The 26,551-nt window shown below is 41.9% G+C and overlaps 1 protein-coding gene across 1 annotated transcript; it reads left to right on the top strand.

Annotated features, from left to right (window-relative positions):
* The first annotated feature begins 3,688 nt into the window (after window positions 1-3,688).
* On the top strand, window positions 3,689-4,261 carry LOC146916265 (uncharacterized). The gene has a single exon (XM_085721587.1). It carries the CDS (start codon window positions 3,689-3,691, stop codon window positions 4,259-4,261), a length of 573 nt encoding a protein of 190 aa, XP_085577713.1.
* Window positions 4,262-26,551: the final 22,290 nt, after the last annotated feature.

Here is a 26,551-nt window from a genome sequence, read left to right as displayed (position 1 = left end):
CCCAGGGAGGAACCAACCCAGGTACTTCCTATCCAACAAAGGCCTCTGCTAGGTCCCATCCGCCCTACAGAGACTCCAGAAGACGCAGCATCAACCGGCGTACTCGTCAGCAACCTGATCCGCACGGTTCAACGAAAAATGTCGTTAATCGAGGAACAGAACCGCCAGCTGATGGATCTGGAGCACGCACGTCCAACCGTCCAAACCCGGCGATCTCCCTCCCCAATACGTAACAGAAGATGAGGGAGCCCCAGTCGGTCACGTTCCAGATACCCTCGACATTCGGCGAGCATCGGATCTCCATCCTTCTCCCGGAGGTCAACAAGAAGGTCCCCCCGACGGTCTCCACCAAGGAGATCCCCTCCCAGAAGGGCCCCGTCGCGAAGATCCCCTCTGCGTCGAACTCCACCCAGGAGGTCTCCGCCCAGACGCAACAGGCGCTCACGGTCACCTTCCAGTTCTTTGGACACTCGCGATACCCGAACAGATCGTAATGCTTACGGTCCGTTCACACGGCGTATCCGGGAAATTCCTATCCCTCGCGGACTGGAAAAGCTGCCGCAAATGGACTCATACGACGGGACTACCGATCCGGATGAGCACATCGAGAACATCGAAGCAGTTCTCACTTACCGATCGGTGAGGGGCGCCGTCAAGTGCAAGCTCTTCGTCACTACTCTGAGACGAGGAGCCGTCACGTGGTTCAAGAACTTGAGGAGAAACTCCATCTACTCTTGGAGTGACCTCTGCAACGAGTTCACCACCCATTTCACCGCGTCAAGGACGCAACCAAAATCGGTGGCTTCCCTCGAAGCCATCGTCCAAGGAAGAAGCGAGCCTCTCCGAGACTACATCGACAGGTTCAACAAAGAAGCCGTCCAGGTCCGGGGCGCAAATGAGACAATGAAGATGTACCTCATTGCCAAAGACCTACGCGACGAGACGTACGTCAAGAAAGCTATCCTCCTGGATCGCCCAAGGACTCTCAACGAGTTCCTAGCGATCGCCAAGATCTACATCGCCTACGAAGAGGCTTTGTATGCGGACAGCCTCAACAAGGTTAGGAAGGAGGAACCTGCTGCTGAATCCTCCAAAAAGCCCTTCCACGAGAGAAAGAAAGAAGGTAAAGCTACTCGGGAAAGCAAGAGACCAAACGGTCACTTCACCGAGTACACTCCATTGGCTATGTCAAGGGAGAAGATCCTCGTCGAGATCGCAGTAGCCAATCTAGCAGAAGTCGGCATCAAGCCGCCAAAGGCTCCATCTCAGGAGAGGAAGGGAGTCAACAAAACAAAGTATTGTCGATTCCACAAGTGCCACAGACACACCACCGACGACTGCATCCATCTAAAGGACGCCATCGAACTCCTCATCCAAAGGGGTCGATTCAAGCAGTACATCAAAAATCCGGAAGCAGAACGGAAAGCCGTCGAACTTATAGGTGACGATCTGAGCCCGGAAGGACCATCGCCATGTCCGTGGAACATCTTGGTGATTTCCCTGACAACGTGGAAATCACCCCCCACTCATGCACCTCTGAGCAGTTTCCTACCGCTAACATCATCACCTGAGGAACGCTGAACATTTCCATGGGCAGCATGAAGAGGAAATTCCAGGAACTCATGGAAGTCAATGCCATGGCCCCCTCCACTCGAGGAGGAAGGCCACCTTTAGCATTCTACGACTCCGAACTACCTGGTGGAGCTTCAAATTCTGCCATCCCTTTGCTCGTGCGAGCATCGATGGCCAACGCAGATGTCAGACGAGTCCTGATAGACACAGAGGCCTCATGCGACATCATGTACACCAGCCTGTTCATAACTCTCCAACTGACGGAGAAAAACCTTTCTCCCTACGTTGGGGATGAACTCTATGGCTTCAACGGCTCATCCACTCAACCATGGGGGTACGTAGAGCTACTGGTCACGTTCGGCGAAGAGGAGGCCAAAAAGACAATAAAGATCCCATTATTGGTGATCGACTGCCCTTCTCTCTATAACTGCATTATAGGGAGGACCGGGTTAGCCCATCTGGGGCCGCATGTTCAACCGCTCATCTGAAGTTGAAGTACCATGCAAAAGGCGGCATCATCGCCTCTCTCAGCGGAGACATCGACGCTGCTAGAAGATGTTTCCTCCAAGCTAATAAAACCCAGAACTCAGTTTCCCAACCCAGCAAACCTGCTGGGGACAAAGGGAAAGCTGCTGCGAGTACCCTGGACGCCAACTTGGTCAAACTCGACCCCAGGTTCACCTAGGAAGACCTGAAAGAGCAAAAACAGGAGAAGAAGGATCCGCTCAACGCGAAACTTCTTTGACCTGTTCCCGACGGTGAATTCGAGCTGGTCCCTTTCGGCAACGACCCCTCGAAGAACTTCAAGATTGGTAAGGATCTCCCCGAACTTGTCAAGAACCAGCTGATCGCCTGCCTCAGAGAAAACGTTGACCTGTTCGCCTGGAGCGCATCTGACATGCCCGGAATCAACCCTAGCGTCGCCTGTCACCAACTGACAGTGGATCCCGGAGTTAGCACTGTAGCCCAGCGTCGTAGGAAGCAGTCTCCTGAAAAGTCAGAGGCTGCAGAAAAAGTTGTAAAAGACCTCCTAGAGGCAAAGTTCATTTCTGAGGCCAAATACACTACCTGGCTCTCCAATGTTGTACTTGTCAAAAAATCTAATGGAAAGTGGCGTATGTGTGTTGGCTATGCCGATCTTAATAGGGCCTGCCTTAAAGACGCATATCCTCTTCCTAACATCGACAAACTCGTTGATAATTCCTCTGGCTATAAACTTTTATCCTTCATGGACGCCTATTCTGGGTACAATCAGATACCCATGGTTGAAGAAGATAAAATGAAAACAGCCTTCATGACCGAATCAAGGAACTATTACTACAAGGTAATGTCCTTCGGTCTACGAAACGCGGGGGCTACTTATCAACGGATGATGAACAGAGTTTATGACAAGGCACTTCTGGGCGGCATTCTAGAGGTTTACATGAACGACATGATCGTAAAATCCCAACAAGAGGTGGATCATGCCGCCCATCTCAAAAGAGTGTTCGAGCAAACTCGGAAATACAACATGAGACTCAACCTAGAAAAGTGCACCTTTGGAGTCCAAGCGGGTAAATTCCTTGGTTTCTATCTTACAGAAAGAGGAATTGAAGCAAACCCAGACAAATGCCGCGCATTTACTGAGCTTCCAACACCCCACTCCAAAAAGTGCATCCAAACACTCAACGGAATGCTGACCGCTCTCTCTAGATTCGTGGCCAAGTCCGCTCAACACGCACTTCCTTTCTTCAAACTCTTGAGGAAAGAAACGAAGTTCGAATGGACGGACGAGTGCGAGACTGCCTTGCAGCACCTCAAAGAAACGCTCTCTGCGCCACCAGTGCTATCGCGACCAGATCAAGGTGAAGTACTGTACCTATATCTCTCCGTTTTCTCTGACGCGGTAAGCGCCGTCCTCATCAGAGAAACGGCGGAGGGACAGAAACCAGTATACTTCACCAGCAAAGCATTGTTGGGACCTGAAACAAGGTACCAGAGGATCAAATAGGTGGCCCTCGCACTCCTCACCGCGGCCAGAAGGCTAAGGCAGTACTTCCTAGCTCATACGGTGGTAGTCCGGACGGATCAACCCATCAGGCAGATCCTGGGTCGTCCAGACGTGGCCGGTCGGATGATGAAACGGTCACTCGAGCCATCCGAGTTCGACATTCATTACGAATCCAGGAAGGCACTAAAGGCTCAGGTGTTCACCGACTTTCTCGCCGAGATGACTTTCCCAGCTGAGGAAAATCCTGAAGAATGGACCGTCTTCGTAGATGGGTCATCTAACGCCAAGGGAAGCATAGCCGGAATAATCATCGAAGACAACAAAGGTATCGTTGTCAACATTTCCCTCGCTTTGTGTTTTCCTGTTACCAATAACACTGCAGAGTATGAAGCCTTCCTGGCTAGCTTGCGAACCGCCAAGGACATGGGGGCCAAAAGGGTGAAAATCTTTACCGACTCGCAACTAGTGGCTTCCCAAGCCACAAGAGAGTTCCAGGTAAAAGAAGACCACCTCCAAAAGTACGTCCAGTTAGTACTAGAGAAAATGAAAGAATTAGACGCTGTAGAAGTAATTCACGTTCCCCGCGAACAGAATACTCGGGCAGACATTCTTTCAAAACTCGCAAGTACGCGAACTGCGAACGGAAACAAAACAGTAATACAAGAGGTCCTCGGCGAGCCAAGCATCCAAAACATATGAACTCTGCATCAAGAGGTCAACTCGATCATCGGAATGGAAGATTGGAGGGGACCCATCTCTCGATACATAGAGAATGGCGAGCTCCCGACCGATCCGCAAGAACAGACAAGGTTGAAACAAAGGGCCTGCTCATTCACTTTAGTGGAAGGAACCTTGTACAAAAGAGGTTTCAACATTCCGCTAATCAAGTGCCTAGGACCCAATGAGACCCAAGAAGTCCTCGCCGACATCCACGACGGCATTTGCGGACAACACCTTGGTGCAAAAGCTCTCGCAAAAAAGGTCCTACGAGCAGGATATTACTGGCCTACCATGATGAAAGACGCCCAAGACTACGTGAACCTCTGCGATAAATGCCAGCGACACGGAGACATGCACCTAGCACCTCCTGCTGACCTAACATCCTTGGTCTCACCTTGGACTTTCGCATGGTGGGGCATCGACCTTCTGGGACCATTCCCCAAAGCCGCTGGGCAACTAAAATATCTGGTCGTCGCAATCGACTATGATAGACGTTTGGCAAGTGCACCAAATACTATCGAAGTAGTAAAAATATCAATCCCACGAGGACTGTTTTTAACTTCAATAATTCAATTGCGTTATAGAAATAGGATATATAAAATTTATTTTGTTTTGCCACTAGGCAGTAGATTTGGTTTGATTTTAATTAAATCAAGAAACAGAAAATAAAGATTTGTTAAGAAAATATGAGAGAAAGATGAGATCAGATCCGTCGAATCCTCTAAGTTCCCCTAATTGGTCTACTGCACCTATTTGTTATGAATCCTCTTCTAATTTACGATGATTAACAAAATAGCCCTAATCAATCCCTTGAGTTATGACCCTCTTCTTAAACTACAGCCCCTAATTCCTTAGGTGGTCTAATAATTCTTGAAGGTTTTACCGAACGTTAACCTATTATCACTAACAAACGATTATATATTCCTAGACTAACCCTGTTTATTAGAACAATTCAATTAGGCCTAAGTTGAAAGCCATGGTCAGTGGTCATTCATTCTCACGAAATCAGGTTATATGTGATCAAGATATAAAAAGCATTAAGAACGATTGAATTGAATAAACTATAATTGAATTCATAAACAAAATAGAGTTTCACAGCAACATGTGTCAATTAGGGTTACAAAGATTCATCTCAGATCTAATCTCTAAGAGATTTGGCTACTCATAATCGAGTTTACAAATAGCATAATCAATGAAATAATTAAAACATACATGAATTGGTAAAAGGTTGAAGAAATCGCCCTTCTAGCCGTCTCCGATGTCTCAAAATCGCACTTTGCTCTCCAAAATCGTAACCCTTGTTCTTCAGATTGAGTGCAGTATTTATAGAAGTCATGGGCCTGACCCGTCAAAATCGCGCCGCGCCATGTATATAGGCGTGCCGCGATTTCCCTCAAACAGGGAGGATGTAATTTTGCTTCAAAAATCGCAGCACGGCTTGAAATTGGCGTGGCGCGATTTCCTTCGAACAGACTTCAATATTTAAGCTTTTTGCACTCCAGAACAGTATAAATTGCATGAGAACTCTATCAAAATGTCACAATAAGTCCTAAAAATTACGTAATGACAGCATGTCATCACAACCCCAAACTTAAACCATTCCTTGTCCTCAAGGAATTTGCTTGCAACAGTGACAAACGACAGTAAAATAACAGTTACCTGACAAAACGATAGTACCCAAAAGTTCATTCTCCTTCTAGCTAAAGATGAGCTAGTTTGACTTGTTCGCATCCACCAATTCACAACTCCTCGCATCAAATTGAAATAAGGTTCTACCAGTCGACATGCAGGTCTACATATTACCATACGCTTGAAAAGTTTCTAAACATCAATCAAAGTCAATATCATTACACACTTTTGAGGTCTTTAGGGTTATAACGGGGCTTAGGTGAAAGGTGGGATATATTTGGATAAGTAGGCTACACAAAATTTGAGTTAGGCATTCCTACGGAAGTTAAAGCACAAAATTCAATCCTTTAATCATTCACCTTGTGGAAATACAATCAATGCAAAGGTACTAGAGAACATTTTTAACATTTAAGGACAATCGAGTTTGAAGTTACTCGGATTTTAAATGTTTTGTCCCTTTTTCATCATTCAATTTCTTTTTTTTTTTTTTGGTACACCATTTTTGTGTGTATTTTGCATGTCAATTTCATATTTCTTTCATTTTTGTTCTCTTATTCTCTAGTACCCCCACCCCAAACTTAGTTGGTTGCAAATTCCAATAGCAACCCCAAACTTAATCTTTAGCAACATTCTACAATGCCTTAACTCAGAAAATACATTAAGGGACAAGTCCTAAAACTCTCTAGGCTTGTAATGTAGTTTGTCACCGAACAAAAAGTTCTAATCCTACCGGCTCACAATTGGTTAAGAAAGGATAAAATATAACAATTATAATCAGGGTAGGCTTCAAAAGGCTCACAGGACCAAGCACTTTTGCCTCAGTGTGTAATTGACAAAGACCAATCAATAATAGAGAAACAATGCAAGTTCTAGAAATGTAGTTGCATGGAAAACTAATCTAAATATAAGTAAATTGAAAAACAAATTTGGCAATGAACCTTATGGCTGAGATTTCTGGAAGTATGTGACTACCTAGCAACGCCGTACACTTCGCCTTTGAATCAAGTCACCCCTCCTTTAGAACTTTTGGAATACCGTTTCATCAAACAACTGTTACTAAACTGGAATAGGTCACATGAAACAAAACAAATTCATTAATAATAAACAAGTGCAAGAGTAATTACAATAGGGAAATAAGTTCAATGGACTTTGACATTAAAAAGAAAATAAAGAAAATCAATTGAAAACAAAGTAAATCTAGTGGGTTGCCTCCCACCTAGCGCTTCTTTATCGTCACTAGCTTGACTGCTAAGGATCCTCAGAGGTCCTTCAGAATGAGTGCCACCCTTCCTTTTGGTAGGTCGCCACCTAGGTATGGTTTAACTCTTTGTCCATTTACTTTGAAACTTCGATCTCCTTCAGGTGTCACTAGTTCAACAGCTCCATATGGTGACACACTTTTGACCAAGAATGGTCCAGACCATTTTGACTTGAGCTTCCCAGGAAACAGCTTCAACATGGAATTATACAACAAAACTAGTTGTCCACAGTTAATATCCCTAGGCACTAAGTTTTTGTCATGATACCTTTTTGTCCTAGCTTTATAGATGAGCGCATTTTCATACGCTTTAAGCCTCATCTCCTCAAGTTCATTAAGTTTCAAAATTCTTTTCTTACCAGCGGCTACTTGATCAAAATTTAAGGCCTTAATGGCCCAATAAGCTTTATGTTCTAGCTCGACTGGAAGATGACATGCCTTCCCATAGACTAACTGATAGGGTGAGAACCCAAGATGGGTCTTAAAGGCTGTCCTATATGCCCACAGTGCGTCATCTAATTTCCTAGACCAATCTTTCCTATTTGACGCAACTGTCTTCTCCAGAATCTGTTTCAGCTGTCAGTTTGAAACCTCTGCTTGACCACTAGTTTGTGGGTGATAGGGAGTTGCAACTTTGTGCTTAATGTTATACTTTTTGAGCACATTTTCAAGAATATTATTGCAAAAATGCTTCCCCCCATCACTGATCAATACTCTAGGGGTTCCAAACCTAGTGAAAATATTCTTTTGAAGGAAGTTGACAACCGTTTTGGCATCATTAGCAACACATGGTATCGCTTCAACCCACTTTGTGACATAATCAACACAGACTAGAATATGGAGATAAGAGTAAGAGGAAGGGAATGGTCCCATAAAATCAATACCCCAACAATCAAATGGTTCAACTTCAATGATTCCTTTTAGGGGCATTTCATTCCTCTTTGATATGTTACATGTCCTTTGGCATCTGTCACATCTTGTGACAAAGTCGTGGCAATCTTTGAAAAGGGTGGGCCACCAGAATCCACTTTGCAAAATTTTTACAGCTGTTCTTTCTCCACTGTGGTGGCCTCCATAAGCTGAGCTATGGCAGTGCCACATGATACTATGTGCTTCCTCACCTGCAACACAACGTCTAATCAAACCGTCAGTACCTACCTTAAACAGATACGGGTCATCCCACAAGTAGTGGTTTGCATCTTTGAAGAACTTTTTCCTCTGAGGGTAGGTCAGATCATCAGGAACTATGTTGTCGGCCTTAAAGTTTGCCATGTCAGCAAACCAAGGTCTTTCTCCAATAGCAAACAGCTGTTCATCGGGGAACTCGGCCTTGATGGCCTTCTCCTTCTTTGTCACCTCATCATTCTCCAGCCTTGAGAGGTGGTCAGTTACCACGTTCTCGACTCCCTTCTTGTCACGAATTTCAAGATCAAATTCTTGCAATAATAGGATCCACTTCAACAGTCGAGGCTTTGAATCCCCTTTAGTTAAGAGATATTTGAGAGCTGCATGATCTGTAAAAACAATGACTTTGGAGCCTATTAGATAAGAACGAAATTTTTCCAATGCAAAGATTACCGCAAGCAATTCCTTTTCAGTTGTGGAATAGTTAACTTGATTTTCATTTAAAACCTTGCTTGCATAGTAAATTGCATGGAAAACTTTGTTCTTGCGTTGGCCTAGGACTGCACCAACAGCATAATCACTTGCATCACACATAAGTTCAAAAGGTAAATCCCAATCGGGTGCAATGATTATTGGTGCAGTCACCAACTTGTTTTTAATCAAAGAAAAAGCATTTAGACATTCAGAATCAAAATTAAACTCGTTTTCTTTGACCAAGAGGTTACAGAGGGGTTTGGAAATTTTAGAAAAGTCTTATGAACCGCCGATAGAAACCGGCATGCCCCAAGAAACTCCTCACTCCTTTAACATTGACGGGTGGAGGAAGTTTCTCTATAACCTCTATCTTGGCTTGGTCCACCTCAATGCCTTTAGCACTTATTTTATGCCCCAAAACTATACCTTCAGTTACCATAAAATGACATTTTTCCCAATTCAAAACAAGGTTAAGTACAGCATTTAAATGGAACAAGCATTGATCAAAAGACTTACCAAAAACAGAAAAATCGTCCATAAATACCTCAATGTTCTTCTCTATCATATCAGAGAAGATGGAAAGCATGCACCTTTGAAAGGTTGTCGGAGCATTACACAGCCCAAAGGGCATCCTTCGATAAGCAAACACTCCAAATGGACAAGTGAAGGCAGTCTTTTCTTGATCCTCCGGAGCCACTGCAATTTGATTATACCCCGAATACCCATCCAAGAAGCAATAAAAGGCTTGGCCAGCCAATCTCTCAATCATTTGATCCATGAATGGTAATGGAAAGTGGTCCTTTCTTGTTGCGGTATTCAACCTCCGGTAGTCTATACACATTCTCCAACCAGTGACGATGCGGGTAGGTATCAATTCATTTTTTTCATTTGCTACCACCGTCATTCCTCCTTTCTTGGGTACCACATGAACTGGACTTACCCATGAGCTATCTGAGATAGGGTAGATCATACCTGCATCTAGTAACTTCAGCACCTCTTTCTTCACCACTTCCTTCATTGTTGGGTTAAGTCTGAAGGTGAGAAAAACACAAGAAGGGGGGTTGAATTGTGTTTTAGAAAAATTCTTCGTTTCTCCTAAAAACTGAACACACTGATCAGAAGCTAAGCGAGACAGCTTCTGAAGTGATAATCAGAATCTAAATGCAGTGGAATAAAACAGAGAGAGAGAGAAGAAGAACGACACAAAGCAATTATACTGGTTCCTTCCACAATCTGGAAGTAGTCCAGTCCCCCTTGCACTTCCAAGGAGATTTCACTATGAGTAATATCTGATTACAAATGCTCAAGCACACAAGCAAGAGACTTCCAATGCTCAAGCACACAAGCAAGAGACTTCCAATGCTCAAGCACACAAGCAAGAGACTTCCTTTGCTCAAGAACACAATCAAGAGACTTCCTGCTCAAGCACAACTGCAAGAGACTTCCTAACTAAACAAAATTACACAGAAAATTGTTTAAGGTTGAACACTTGATATACAATCAGAGGTGCTCACAATACAAATCAGATACAGACTCAATGGACTTAAGAATTTCTAAGATATGACTTTGAGACACAGAAATTCTAAGTGAATGCAGAACAATTTCAGCAGAGGTTTGGTACTTGTGAAAATCTTTGTGAGTCTTTCGTTCAGAGTTCATGCATTACCAATTCTCTAGGTCTTCACTCCTTTATATAGTGGTGTGAAAGAGACGTTGTGAAATTGCCAGCACACCAAAGAGTCGTTGTTGAAGCTTGACCTTTCACCAATAATCTTTTGCCTGATTTGGCTGTTGTCCTATGAAGAACAAATTTGAAATCCATTCCTTATCCAAAGGAACATCTATGCAGGCGAAACCGTATTCTGGAGCTGTTTTCTTGTCCTGTAGCGCGGACACAAAACAGAGTAGTGGAGAACGTGGTTGTACAATTCGTACAAAGTACAATGTCAACGCTTTCGTCCAAATTGCAAACACACACCTTCAAACACCTTTGAAATGACCGTTGCAAACTCCACTAATCCTTTGTTTGTGTTTTCGAATCCAATAGACAGCTTTTGCATTGATAATTCTTCAATTCTTGATTCTTTGCAAATCCAGTTGATATTCAGCTTCTGGTGAAATGGCTTCTGATGAGGCAGCTTCTGATGATATGACTTCTGCAGCTTCTGATGACGCAGCTTCTGATGATGTGGCTTCTGGACCTCTTGTCTTCAGAAGCACTATTCTTTAGGAGCAGCTTACTTCAGGAGCGCTATTTCTTCAGGAGCAGCTTGACTTCAGGAGCGCTTTTTCTCTTCAGTAGCAAGTTGCCTTCAGGAGCGTCCAAGCTTCAAATTTTTGTTGTTTCCATAGCTCTTTATTTGCTCATTCAGAACCAATGATGATGTAACTTTATAATTATGGTCCTGTACACTTGAACAAATATTAGCTAGTCCAATTTACAATTTTTAATACCTTGTTATCATCAAAACCCTTTAAGGTTCATTGTTAAACACATTTTGTTCCAACAATCTCCCCCTTTTTGATGATGACAAACAAAAGTATTTAAAATTGATCAATTGTTGTTAATCTAATTAACAAGTTGACTTTGGGGTTCTGAGGTTTGTAAGCTCAGAATCTGAGGTTTGTAAGCTCAAACTCCCCCTGAGTCTGATAGTCTTTAAGGTGAGGTTTGTAAGCTCCCCCTAAGTTCTATCCAGGTTAATTAAATTCATTTTTCGCGCAATAATATTATCAGAGCTTAAAAACAAAATTGAATCATTGAAAGAATTAACTTATAGATAAGAAGAATGGTTCAATTAATTTTACTTGAATTTTGATACTCCTTCGTTCGTTCATAGCTTATACCAATAAGGTAAAAAAAATGATAGAAGGTTTTCAAAAATTTCAAATGCCATTAATGGGGCTCAGAGCCTTTAAATACTTGTCACATATACTCCCCCTTTTGTCATTATCAAAAAAAATTGAAATATATAGGCATAAAAGACAAAGAGATATGAGAAAAACTCAAACATGAGAGAGTATACTAAGCAATGAACTAAATAAATCAGAGCAAAATATATGAACATGTATATCAATTGTCAGAAGCAGCTAAACAGTCAGAATCAGTAAGCATTCAGAAGCAAGAGAAATAAGACAAGATGGTTTCAGAAGCAAGGACTAAGAAATTTTAAAACAGACAACAAACAAAGAAAAACACAAGGGTGTGCAACTAAGGGTTGGTTTGTTGTTGTTTCTTCATCTCTTCCATTTCTTCAATCTTCTTCTTCAACTGTTCTTCAAGTTGTTGTTGCCTCTGAAGAAGAGCTTGTTCCCTTTCTCTAGCTTCTTGCTGCTGCTGTGCCATCCGTTTCTTCAGAAGCTTACACAACCTTGCTTCTCTGGTCAAGTAATCCGTTTCAAAGAAGAAAGGCTGGTTTGCCAGGAGCAGTGTAGAACTTCTTACTCTGAGACTCTGATTCAGATGCTCCATTAACTTCCTGACAGTAGCTTCCTTGCTTCTGATGCACTTAGCCCTTATGCTTTCAATTAGCTCAGTTGCCCGGTTCTGAAGAGATGCCCAGGAGTCTTCATATGCACCTGTGAGATCAATTGTCCCTCTTTGATCCACCAGATTATGCAATTGACTCAGAATTGTCAGAAGCTCAGAATTAATATATCCAGATTCCAGGATGTCTGTGGGTGGTTGTTCAAGGATTTCAAGATCAGAATCATTGATTTCCAAATCTTGAACAGGGTTAGGAACTGGAATGGTAAAGTGTGTTTGTGTGTTTGAAGATGAAGGCTGGTCAGAGGCAAAGTGTGTGGTGGAGGTTGAGGCTTGAACATTGACTAGAGAGATGTCAACATCCATGGGAGTTGGTTCTGGAGAGTGTTCAGGTAAAGGTTGAAACTCAGTTTCAGTTGATGGTTGTTGTGGTGAAGCTGATATTTGAGTGTTGAGTTGGGGGTCAATGGTGGCTATTGGTGATTGAGGGGGTGTTGTGGGTTTATGTGGTTCAGGTGTTTGTTGATGGGGGTTTTCTGAAACAACGTTTTCAGAAGCAGCTGCTTCTGGAGTTGCTTCAGAGGCCTTTTCTGAGGTAGACTCAACATTTTCTGGAGGAATCATGTTGAGAGGTTGAATGTTAAGAGGTTGAGGGTGAAGGCGAAAAATAGTATCAATGACTCTTTCTCTCTGCTCAGCCAGTTCAGCCAACTTCTCATTAATTATGTGACCAACTGGTTCATAAGTAGTTGACTGAGAGGGCTTATCGTTGGTTTTGGTTGATGTTGATTGGCTTTTTACTGGTTTTCGAAACAGTTGAGCTAAGGGTATATCATCATCAGAAAGTCTGATAATGATTTGGATGCGGAATCTGATGATATATTAATTACCTTCTCTGGTTCAGGATCAGAATCCTCTTGAGCAAACTCACTGGTCATCTGCAACATTTTCTTGGCTTCTGAGACTACAGACTCTTGTAGCTCAGCAGCAATTTCCAAGACTTTTTCAGCTGCTGCCTTCTTCTCTTGTAACTTCTTTAACTCCAAATCAGAAGCATCTTGAGCTGTAGAGGTGATATGAGGAAAATCCTTGGTCCTCCTCAAGGCTGGCTTCCTCTTCCTCTTTGGTATAGCAGGTTGATCAAGAGAAATGCCAACATCCATGATCAACCTGGAATCCATGTCTTCAATGGCTTCTTCAATAGAAGGTACTGATGAACTACCAATTTTGAGCTTGTCAGTAGCAACTTTTGCCTTTTTAGCAGGTTGTTCAACCTCTAGATATTGCTCTGCAGTTATCTTCCTTTTTGACTTTCTGCCTCTGGCTCGTGGCAGAGCACCACCATACATTTCCTCTGGAATATCTTCCAATCTGATTCTCTCATTGGTTGCCTCAAAATGTTCCTTGATATAGTACATCTGCACTTCAATGGGATCCTTCTTGCAGATGGGTGGAAAGTCCTTCATAAGATCAGACTTAACAAATGATTCACTTAAATCAGTTTGAAGTTTGGTGACTTCACTGATTAGCTTCATATTCAAGAGAGTATGAGCATTAATGAATTTTCCAGTTTTTGTGTCAAGTAGCTGATCTGTGAAGCCTTGAGATTGACTGAGACTGTCCAAGATACCTCCTTGATAGAATATCTCTGAGAGAAGTCTTCCATAAGGAACCAAGGGTTTATCCAGTAGCTGACTCTGTTTCAAACACTCTACCAAGTACTTGAACATGTATTTGGGCACATTCACCTTTTCCTTCTTGATGAAGTGCTGGAGAAGGACCTTCTGAGCTAGATTTGGTTTCACACAGTCACCACTTGGAAACAGGTTCTCATTCTGAATCTTCAGAAGCATCTTAGTTTCCATGCTCAATTCAGCATATTTCTTCTCCTTCTCAGAATTGTATATCACCAAATTGGCTTGCTTTTTCCAAATGTGTTTTTCAGCAGCATCTGAAAGATCAATTCCAGAGTAGTATCCAGAGGCTGCAGCCTTGAGAACATACTCTATGTGCCATTGTGCAAGTCTTACTGGAATACCACAGATGCTGGACCTGATTTCATCTTCAACAAATGGCACAAGACCCATTTCTTCTCTTGTTTTCCCTTCTAATTCAGGATACATTAGCACCATCTGACTTTCCTCAGCTAAGGATGCCGCTTTGTTGTAGAATTTTGCTCTTACCCAGAAGTGTCTAACCAGAGCTTCATATGTTGGTCCATTCAACATTTTGAAATAATCCATGAGTCCTTGCTCTTCATAGTAGCTTCTGATTGAACACCTATGAAAATTCAGAGAATCAAAGTCCACTGGATTCTCTATCTGAACCTGCAAATCCCATTCTTCCAATTTCATGCTTCTTCCTCTGTAGTCATATTCAGGGACCATTCGTGAAGTAGATACTGAATCTTCTCGTTGCGAGCTTGATGATGCCATTTGATGATTGACGAAGACTTGAAGAAGATGAAGATTTTAGGGTTCTAAGGTTGAGAGAATGCGCTTACTTCGCAAGAGGTTTGAGAGCAAATGTGTTTGTTGTGAGTGAGTAGTGTGTGAATTGACAAAGTGTTAAAAGTAAAACGATTGCAATTCAAAAGAGACAAACAAACATAACATTAATGACAAAATTGGGGGCGCGTGAAAAGTACTTTCAAAGCTATTAAATCATCATTGCCCTTTTTAGTTATACACCAACACATACAGGCCACGTAACAAGTTCACAGAGTAACTACCAAGTTAGTGGGTCAGAAGTTACTTTTTAAAAGGTAACTTCCAACGTTTCCACTAATTCAACTATTCAGAAGCAACAAATTCAGCTTCTGGATTTCAGATGCTGACGTCATCATCAGAAGCGAGTTTTCCTCAGAACCTCAATAAAGAGCTTCTGATGGACTACTGCTTCTGAACTAACTTCAGAACCTAAAATCCTATTCAGGAGCAAGCAAGCATTTAATCAGATACAAAGTGCATGTTCAAATTTTTCTTTATAAAATCAAATCTTTCAACAGTTAAAGGCTTAGTAAATATATCAGCCCATTGATTTTCAGTATCAATGAATTGTATATCTAAAATTCCTTTTTGAACATAATCTCTGATAAAATGGTGTTTGATTTCAATGTGCTTAGCTCTTGAATGCAAAATTGGATTTTTAGACAAACAAATAGCAGCAGTATTATCACAATAAATGGGAATACTGTTAGCAGTTATCTGATAATCTTCCAACTGATGTTTCATCCAAAGTAGTTGTGTACAACAACTTGCAGCTGAAATGTATTCTGCTTCTGCTGTAGACATAGCAATAGTTGTTTGTCTTTTGCTAGCCCAGGATATAAGATTATCACCCAGAAATTGACAATTGCCACTGGTTGACTTTCTTTCAATCCTATCACCAGCATAATCAGCATCACAGAATCCAATTAGCTTATAATCTAAGGATTTCCTATAAAGGAGTCCAAGATTAGTTGTTCCTTTCAAATACCTGAAGATTCTCTTGACAGCAGTCATATGAGATTCTCTAGGATCTGATTGGAATCTTGCACACAAGCATACACTGAATAAAATATCTGGCCTAGATGCAGTGAGATATAACAAAGAACCAATCATACCTCTATACAGCTTCTGATCTACTTTAGCTCCTTCATCTTCTTTGCTCAAGTTGCACGTAGGGTGCATTGGAGTGTTCATCACTTTACAATCTACAAGTTTGAACTTCTTCAGAAGCTCCTTTGTGTACTTTGATTGATGAACATAGACTCCATCTTTGCATTGATTGATTTGAATGCCCAGGAAGAACTTCAGCTCTCCCATCATGTTCATTTCAAATTCATCCTGCATTAACTCAGAAAATTCCTTGCAAAGAGATGCATTAGTAGAACCAAATATTATATCATCAACATATATTTGCACAACAAGAATATCTTTCTCAAGGGTCCTTCTGAAGAGTGTAGTATCGACCTGTCCTCTTTTAAAATCATTTTTGATTAAGAAATTACTTAGTCTATCATACCAAGCTCTGGGAGCTTGTTTCAAGCCATATAGTGATTTCTTCAGTTTAAAAACATGGTCAGGATATTTAATATCCTCAAATCCAGGAGGTTGCTTGACATACACTTCTTCTTCTATGACACCATTTAGAAATGCACTCTTGACATCCATTTGATATAATATTATGCCATGATTAACTGCATAGGAAAGAAGTAACCTGATTGCTTCCAATCTTGCAACTGGAGCAAACGTTTCAGTGTAATCAATGCCTTCTTGTTGACTATACCCTTGTGCAACAAGCCTGGCTTTGTTTCTTGTTACTTCACCTTGCTCATTCAGCTTGTTTCTGAATACCCATTTTGTTCCAATAATGTTCTTGTGCTGAGGTTTGGGTACCAGATCCCACACATCATTTCTTTGAAATTGATTCAACTCTTCTTGCATAGCTAGGATCCATCCATCATCTGAAAGTGCTTCATCAACTGTTGTAGGTTCAATCATTGAGATTAGTCCAATCATTGACTCTTCTTGTCTGAAATGTGATCTTGTTCTTCTTGGACTATCTTTGTTTCCAATGATTAGCTCCTCAGGATGTGAAGACTTGTGTTTGAATGTGTTTCTGGGAGGATCTTCTTGATGTGAGTCATCTTGTGCTTCATCAGAAGCAGTTTCATCTTGCGCTTCTGATGTGGGTTCAGCTTCTGGACTATCTTCAGATTCAGCTATCTGATCAGGTTCTGGAGTAGCTTCAGGAACCTGTATCTCTGCAAAACTTTCACCTTGCTTTGAAGTTTTATCTTCAAGCTCCTTGTCATCAAATTTAACGTGCATAGATTCTTCAACACAGAGTGTCTCTGAATTATACACTCTGTATGCCTTTGACCTTTCAGAGTAACCTAAAAAGATTCCTCTTTGGGCCTTTGCATCAAATTTCTTTAGGTAGAGCTTGTTGTTCAGAATGTAACATGTACATCCAAATTGATGAAAGTAAGAGATATTGGGTTTTCTTCCTTTAAAGAGTTCATATGTTGTTTTCTCCAAAATAGGTCTAATATAGATCCTGTTTTGAACATAGCATGCTGTATTCACTGCTTCTGCCCAAAAATGTTTTGGTAAATTGTTTTCATGAATCATGGTTCTGGCCATTTCTTGTAAAGTTCTATTCTTTCTCTCTACAACCCCATTTTGTTGTGGTGTTCTAGGAGAAGAGAATTCATGGAAAATTCCATGTTTTTCACAAAAAGCTTCAAATGGCTCATTTTCAAATTCTCCACCATGATCACTTCTGACTTTCAAAATTTTTGATTCTTTTTCAGATTGAATTTGAGTGCAGAAGCTACTGAATACATCACACGCAACATCTTTACTCTTTATGAATTTCACCCAAGTCCATCTGCTGTAATCATCAACAATGACTAATCCATATCTACTTCCATATAAGGATGCAGTACTTACTGGTCCAAATAAATCAATATGGAGTAATTCTAAAGGTCTTGAGGTTGAAACAATATCTTTTGTTTTAAAAGATGATTTCACAATTTTTCCTCTCTGATATGCACCACAGAGTGCATCTGAATAATAGTCAATGTCTGGTAGCCCTTTCATAAGTTGTAACTTACTAAGCTTAGAGATTAACCTCCAGTTAGCATGTCCCAACCTTATGTGCCACATCCATTTCTTATCATTCACTGATAGTAGGCAAACCACCTTCTGATCAGCCAGTTCAGAAAAATTGATTTTATAGACATTGTCAACTCTCTTTCCTTTGAACACAATGGATTTGTCTTCCTTGTTGATTACTGTACAGTTGGGTCTTTCAAAAAGCACATCATAACCATTATCACAAAATTGACTAATGCTCAAAAGGTTATGTTCAAGACCATCTACCAACCATACATTATTAATTGAGGTAGAGGAGTTACCAATAGTTCCTGTACCTATGATCTTGCCTGACTGGTTGCCTCCAAATTTCACATTTCCTCCCTCTTTCATTGTTAGGCTGAGGAACATGGACTTGTCTCCTGTCATGTGTCTTGAGCAACCACTGTCTAGGTACCATGATCTTTGCTTTGGCACTGCTCTTAGACATACCTGCATCATTGACATTTTTAGATTTAGGTACCCATTGTTCTATGGGTCCTGGAAGGTTAGTACTTAAGGCTTTACTCTTCACTTCTTGTACCTTGTGCTGTGAGTTGGGTTGCTTCTGATTAACCATCACCTTAGGTTTTGGTACTTCAGAAGCAGTAACTGTCTTCTTCTGAAACTTAGACTTCAGAACCCCAGATTTTGGTTTCACCAGACTCTGAGGAATAGGTTCTGATCTTTTCAGGATCCTAACCTTTGAAGTCTTGGAATCAGATTTGATCATAGCCTTTGACTTAGAGTTCTTTGGCTTTGAAATAATCTTAGCCTTAGAACTAGAAGCTTCAGGTTCTGATTGAACAACAGTTTCCAACTCAGCCCCTTCTGGTACAAAGAATGTTTTCAGACCTTCCTTGATGCATTCACAACAAGACTTTAGATTGGTTTTCTCCAGTTTCACTTCTGGAAAACCAATTCCTCTGCCATTGTTCTTGTAAATGCTATAAATCATAGAAGCCACTCTGCTTCTGTCAATGCCAGATATAATAAAATCTTCAAGAGCAATTTCATGGTTACTTAAAGGTTTTTCATTACACTTTTCTTGTAGCTTCTGACATAAGAACCTGAGCTGATCTTCATATGTTTTACACATGAAGTCAAAGCCCCTAAGTCCTTGTTCAGAAGCTTTCAGATCCAATAAAGTTGATTTTTGCTGTTGTACCAAATCAGCATATTTTTCTTTTAAATCCTTCAACTCATTGGTTCTTACTTCAAAATGTGTAAGAAGTTCTTTAAGTGACTCAACAAGTTCATCTCTGGGAATTTTGGAATATACCTCGTTTTCATCTTCTGAGTCTGAATCTGACCCAGCTTCTGAAGTTGCTGTTGCTACCAACCCAACAGCTACCTTTGCATCTTCATCAGCTTCCTCTTTATCAGATCCAGATTCACTACCCAAATCATCCCAGGTTGCCATTAAACTCTGCTTAATCTGCTTCTTGAATTTGCTTGGTTTGAATGTAGACCTCTTTGACTTGTCCTTTGACTTTTCTCTTTGAAGATCAGGGCATTCAGCAATGAAGTGACCTGGCTTCTTACAGTTGAAGCATCCCTTCTGATCTTCTTTCCTTGAGCTTCTGGAGTTACCCCTTCTGGAGAGAAACTTTCTGTTCTTCTTGGCCAGATATTGAAGTCTGTTTGAGAGCATGGCCATTTCTGCAGCATCTGGTTCAGAGTCTGAACTTGACTGTTCTTCCTCTTCAGATTCAACCACTTTGAGAGCTTTTGATGACTTGCCTTTGGATGGAAGAGCTATTGATTTACTCTTCTTAGTAGACTCATGTTCATTAAGACTTAACTCATGAACTTTGAGAGAACTAACAAGATCTTCGACACTTAAAGTGTTTAAATCTTTAGCTTCCTCAATGGCAGTCACTTTTGGTCTCCATCTGGCAGGTAAGCTTCTGAGTATCTTGCTTACATGATCAGAAGCAACATAGCTCTTCTTTAGAATCTGTAGACCAGAAACTAAGGTTTGAAACCTTGAGTACATCTCCTCAATAGTTTCATCATCCTTCATTTTGAATAACTCATACTGATGTACAAGCAGGAGAGCCTTTGCTTCTTTGACCTTCTTGCTCCCTTCATAATTTGAACAGAGAGAAGCAAACATAGCTTTAGCAGTGGATTTGTCACTCATCTTCATGTATTCTGCTTTGGGTATGGCAGTGACAAGAGCTCCTCTGATAATATGATGCTTCTTGTAAAGTTTCCTCAGTTCTGCAGTATGTTTCTTTCTATCCACAGCAGCTCCTTCTTCATCAAGGACTAAATCACCAACACCATCTTCCAGAATATCCCATAATTCTTCATCTAGGCTCATGATGTAACTGTAAAAGTTGGTCTTCCACCAAGAGAACTCTTCAGCATCTCCATTGAACTTTGGAACTTTTCCAATACTGGTTTTCTTACTATCACTATAATCATGTGAGACATGTTTATAGCTAGTATCACCAGGACCAGTAGGAGTAGGAGTAGACATGTTTTTCTCAGATCTTTGACTGTTGCACGGTTAAGTGATACACAACAGACCAAGGCTCTAGATACCAATTGAAGGTGAGAAAAACACAAGAAGGGGGGTTGAATTGTGTTTTAGAAAAATTCTTCGTTTCTCCTAAAAACTGAACACACTGATCAGAAGCTAAGCGAGACAGCTTCTGAAGTGATAATCAGAATCTAAATGCAGCGGAATAAAACAGAGAGAGAGAGAGAAGAAGAACGACACAAAGCAATTATACTGGTTCCTTCCACAATCCGGAAGTAGTCCAGTCCCCCTTGCACTTCCAAGGAGATTTCACTATGAGTAATATCTGATTACAAATGCTCAAGCACACAAGCAAGAGACTTCCAATGCTCAAGCACACAAGCAAGAGACTTCCAATGCTCAAGCACACAAGCAAGAGACTTCCTTTGCTCAAGAACACAATCAAGAGACTTCCTGCTCAAGCACAACTGCAAGAGACTTCCTAACTAAACAAAATTACACAGAAAATTGTTTAAGGTTGAACACTTGATATACAATCAGAGGTGCTCACAATACAAATCAGATACAGACTCAATGGACTTAAGAATTTCTAAGATATGACTTTGAGACACAGAAATTCTAAGTGAATGCAGAACAATTTCAGCAGAGGTTTGGTACTTGTGAAAATCTTTGTGAGTCTTTCGTTCAGAGTTCATGCATTACCAATTCTCTAGGTCTTCACTCCTTTATATAGTGGTGTGAAAGAGACGTTGTGAAATTGCCAGCACACCAAAGAGTCGTTGTTGAAGCTTGATCTTTCACCAATAATCTTTTGCCTGATTTGGCTGTTGTCCTATGAAGAACAAATTTGAAATCCATTCCTTATCCAAAGGAACATCTATGCAGGCGAAACCGTATTCTGGAGCTGTTTTCTTGTCCTGTAGCGCGGACACAAAACAGAGTAGTGGAGAACATGGTTGTACAATTCGTACAAAGTACAATGTCAACGCTTTCGTCCAAATTGCAAACACACGCCTTCAAACACCTTTGAAATGACCGTTGCAAACTCCACTAATCCTTTGTTTGTGTTTTCGAATCCAATAGACAGCTTTTGCATTGATAATTCTTCAATTCTTGATTCTTTGCAAATCCAGTTGATATTCAGCTTCTGGTGAAATGGCTTCTGATGAGGCAGCTTCTGATGATATGACTTCTGCAGCTTCTGATGACGCAGCTTCTGATGATGTGGCTTCTGGACCTCTTGTCTTCAGAAGCACTATTCTTCAGGAGCAGCTTACTTCAGGAGCGCTATTTCTTCAGGAGCAGCTTGACTTCAGGAGCGCTTTTTCTCTTCAGTAGCAAGTTGCCTTCAGGAGCGTCCAAGCTTCAAATTTTTGTTGTTTCCATAGCTCTTTATTTGCTCATTCAGAACCAATGATGATGTAACTTTATAATTATGGTCCTGTACACTTGAACAAATATTAGCTAGTCCAATTTACAATTTTTAATACCTTGTTATCATCAAAACCCTTTAAGGTTCATTGTTAAACACATTTTGTTCCAACAAAGTCTCCTTTGAGGTTGAACCACCGGTTTGTATTCAGCCTCCATGTGTATTTTGTGCATGCAATAAGCTGTACTAATACCCTTCAAATCAGAAATGTTCCACCCCAAAGCTCCTTGATTGTCTCTTAACACCCTCATTAATTTTTCTTCTTCCAAAGGTGTCAAGGTATTGCTGATGATTACTGGTTTAGAGGCATCCTTAGTGAGAAAAACATATTTCAAGTGAGAAGGGAGTTCTTTTAATTCTGGATTTTTCTCTCCATCTCCACTCAAAATAGGAGCATCCATAGAGTACTTACCCATTAATTCTTCTATTTTTACCGGACCCAACTCTTGCTTGCTTGATTCTGGTTGCTTCACACAATCACTTACTTCAAGATCTTCATCATCTCCACATCTTGCTATAGAATTCACAATTGCACGTTCAAAAGGTTGTGTTGGTTGATGTTCACAAGAGTCATCTTTAACTATTTCTTCAACAATGTCAATCCGGTAACACTTGGGATTTTCATCTTTGTGCTTCATGGCCTCAAATATATTAAACACTACTTGCTCCTTATGGAATCTCAACATTAGCTCTCCTTTCTCAATGTCAATCAAAGCACGGCCAGTTGCAAGGAAAGGTCTTCCTAGAATGAGTGGCATATCCTCGTCTTCAGCCATATCTAATATCACAAAATCTGCTGGAAACACCAAGTCATTAACCTTGACTAGCACATCTTCAAGCACACCGAAAGGATAAGAGATTGACCGATCAGCTAAAGTAATGGTCATTCTTGTTGGTCTTGGTTCCCCACACTTAAGCTTCTTCATCATTGAAAGAGGCATCAAGTTGATACTTGCTCCCAAGTCACATAAAGCTCTACCAATTCACAATACGAGCATTCACAATTCAAAACATTATACTTGAAAGTAAATCATGCATTTCAGAAACAAGTATAATTGAGAATAAAAAAAAACATATTATAAAGGTGCTAAAACCACTAAGGGCGCACAATGTCATTACAAGATTTTGAAGAAGATATTAATTACAAGGCCTCATCAGGCCTGGGCTTCATCAACATGCCCGTCTTCTTCCTCAAGATCAGGAAGCGGAACGATCACCCCGTCTTTCACCTCACTAAGAGGATGAATTCCTTCGACATTCAGCTCAACGCCAGGGTTCGTCACCTTCAACTTGGCCACTGCCCGATCAAAGCCAAGCTGGAGGGCCTCCACCAAGCTTCCTTCCAGCTCACCAATCCTGTCCACAAGGTCGGCGCGCCGCAGGACAGCAAGGTCTTCCGCCTCATCCTCTCCAAGGAGGTCCGCCTTCTTCAGAGCCTCCTCCAAAGACGCCTTCTCCTCCGCCAGCTTCCGAGAGGAGTCGGTTGCTTGCTCTAGAGCAGTCTGAGCTCCAGACAACTGCTCCTTCAAAGAAGCAAGCTGACGGTCACGCTCCTCAGCGACGGACCTCTTGCTCCTTTGATCCTCCTCAAGAGCGGCAACCTTGGCGGTCAAAGCGTCCCTCTCCCGCACTAGAGCATCGGCCCGAACCTCATTGTCCAGAGAGGCATTGTTCAGGGCAGCAGCAACCTCCAAAGCCTTCATAGTGGCAATAACCCCATCAGTTATTGCCTTGCTCTGGCCAGCTGGACCCAGATCTTGGATAATCCTTAACTCTGAATCATCCAAGTAAAGGGTTGACTGGGGGCCACACAGCTCCGGCTCGAACCACACCCTCGGCAACTGGAGGAAGTCTCCCTTCTCAGAGCGGACAGGAACGGCCTTGATCAGCGTGATTGGATCCTCATAAGGCACTCTCACCCTCTGCCTCTTAGCAGGGTCATGCACCAGCTCCTCAGATGGCTCCTCCCCGTCCAAATCCACCACAGGACCTGGGGTTGAGTTAGGACCAGATCCAGAAATCAGATGCTCCAGGGACTGGACGTTCTTGCGCTTTTTCTTGGCCGAGATCTTTTTGCTCGCCGCATTTACAAGGGCTCCCAAATCCTTCTTCATTTTCTCTGCAAACACAAAGACAAAGGAAACTGCGTCAGTTAGGAGAAACAAGCAAGAAGGCAACAAAGGAGACAGGAGCAAAAAGAAAACAATAAACTACCAAGGCAGGTATCAGAATCGTCAGAGGTCAACAATTCATAAGTATTGATGAAGCGGGGCTTTGTTATTGGGGTCACGTCCGCATTCATCAAAGGGTCCCCCCGTTGGTCAGTCCTAACCCTTTGGGGAAGGGACTCAATGAAAGCCCAGAGTTGTTGACGAAGGCCTTTCTCCTCGTCAGTCAGAGTGGCAACGGTTCGACCGAAGTCCTTCGGTTCATAAGCAAAATGGTCCTAAGACCAGCACAGGTGGAAAAAAGGACGGCGTTCCTGCTCGCCTTCCTTAGCAGCCTCCAAGAGATTTTCTAGAGCAGCCGTACTCTTAGGCCAAACCAGAAAGAAGCGCTCTTTGAAACTCCGGATCTTCCCGGCAAAGGCCTCAAACATCTTCTGGGTCTGGCGAAAAGAAACCCAGTCCGTACCCCGCTGTACGGTGAAGAAGGAGAAAAAGACGTTCTTGGAGGCAGGGATGCGAAGATAATCGCACAACAACTCAAAATCCCTCATGAAGGCATAAGAATTTGGATGAATCTGGGTAGGTGACAACTTGGTCCAATGAAGCACCTCCCGCTGGAAGTTGGAGAAAGGGAGCCGGAAACCCATGTCCTTGAAAACCACTTCATACATGGGAAATACGAAATTTTCATACTCCGAACACACCCGGTTGGACGTGCTCGGCAGAATCAGCTCCCAATCTCTACCTTCACCAATGAGGTCAAAAGGTACTTCGTTCACACCATCAGCGGCAAACACCGATTCAGTTTCTAAGGGTTCCTCTCCGGGCCTCATAACGACGGACGCAGCAACTCCCTCGTCAGCCATGACAGATCTGGAAAAAGCAAGGGAAAAAGTGAATCTAACAGTCAGATCCACCCTTCCTTCACCTATCAGGTCGGTCATGGCAAGGAAGGGATCAAATCGCTCCCATAAAAAAAGCTAAGAGGTCTAGAAACTCAAACTCACGCATCGAGGGGATCTACCCTCAATGAACAGACCTAAAGCTTATGGAAGAAACCCAAGCTTGTCGCCAATGTTTTTCTAAACACTAAACAGAAAACAGACAGCATATCTACAAAACTCTTTGATGCACGGTGGAAACCGCCTAAACCAACGGCGGAAACCACCGAGTCAAAACTACTCCTGCCCTAGAAGCATGCATTCCTACAGTTTCTAAAGAAGAACAGAAACTAAAATACATAAGTAAAAGAGACGAGTCAATAGAACTCTACCTGTAAAGAAGAAGAGATTGAAGTTGCGATTGGGATGCGAAAACTCGTAAGAACTTTGCTTTTGGAAACTATGGGAAATCTCTAAGTCTCTGAGAAATTCGAAAATGCAGTGACTCTCCAAACAACAGTGGAACTATTAATACTCGTTTCACAAACCACCCCAAAAGTCACAAAGTCTATCCGGTGCATCCCTTCACTCGCTACTCCTCCTCTAAAGCGCTGCTTCGACGGTCCAGATTCAATCATACCTCTTCATCCAAGGGCTATGATCCTTCACTACGGTTCCCCGAACGTCAGGATTCAATCAACGGTGATGATGACACCTCAGAAATACCACCCGAGAACACGCTGGAAACTATAGGCACTCAAGTGCTACTAACAGCTTGCACACGTGTCACTCAGAAACCAAAGGTCATGTCCCCTCAACTTCTCCCTCGAGACGTTGGCATTAATTACGGAATGACATCCGACCAAACTTCCTGGCGAGGGAATCTTTTCATCCGATCTCATACCGCCGGACATACCCACTCCGGAGTCCGCCACACAGCTAGGTGAACTTACATCGTTAGAGGGAGAACAAACGCTTCGAGATAGGCGAGCCTAGTCGGCCCGAATTCTCAGCATTCTCAGTCCACCTCGCAAACGATTCTCCGAGTCAAGGCATGCATAAGTCCGCTAACGAGATCCATCTCTTCCTCTAGCACGGGTGATAGAAATCTGGCAAGTGTACCAAAAACTATCGAAGTAGTAAAAATATCGATCCACAAGGACTGTGTTAATTTCAATTGTAGCAAGCGCGTTATACGTTAGGATGTGTAAAGTTTATATTTGGTTGCCCTAGGCAGTAAGGTTTGGTTTTAATCAGATTTGATTAAAGTAGAAAGAGTTTGAAAGAAAATTATATTGAGATGAATGGTTAAGCCGGTGAATCCACTATTGCTCTATATGAAAAAGTCTTCCTCTCTCTACTCTCAATTACTACTCAGTTTTTACGATAAATTAACTAAGTGACTTTGATCAATCTCTCGCATCAAAGCCCTTTCCTAAGTTATAACCTTATTAATCTCTTAACGTGATTGAATAACCGCGGAAGCAATTTTGGAACGTTAATTCATGTATCATAACCCTCAATTTCCTATCTCTAGGCTCCTAGTGTTGAGTTAAACAAAATTACTATTTCAGGATTAAAAGCTAGGGCTAGTAGTCATTCAATTCCTAAGATCAATTCATGTGATTGCAAGAAGCTAGGGCTAGTAGTCATACAAAACAATAATCATGAAAAGCAATAAACACAAGTAATTCTGAATAAAA

This window comes from Medicago sativa, chromosome 6 (assembly GCF_051527215.1).
Source record: "Medicago sativa cultivar Bolivia chromosome 6, Bolivia_mono, whole genome shotgun sequence".
Taxonomy (NCBI): domain Eukaryota; kingdom Viridiplantae; phylum Streptophyta; class Magnoliopsida; order Fabales; family Fabaceae; genus Medicago; species Medicago sativa.
The sequence above is the reverse complement of the archived record's forward strand: the minus strand, read 5'-3'. Positions and strand labels throughout refer to the sequence as shown.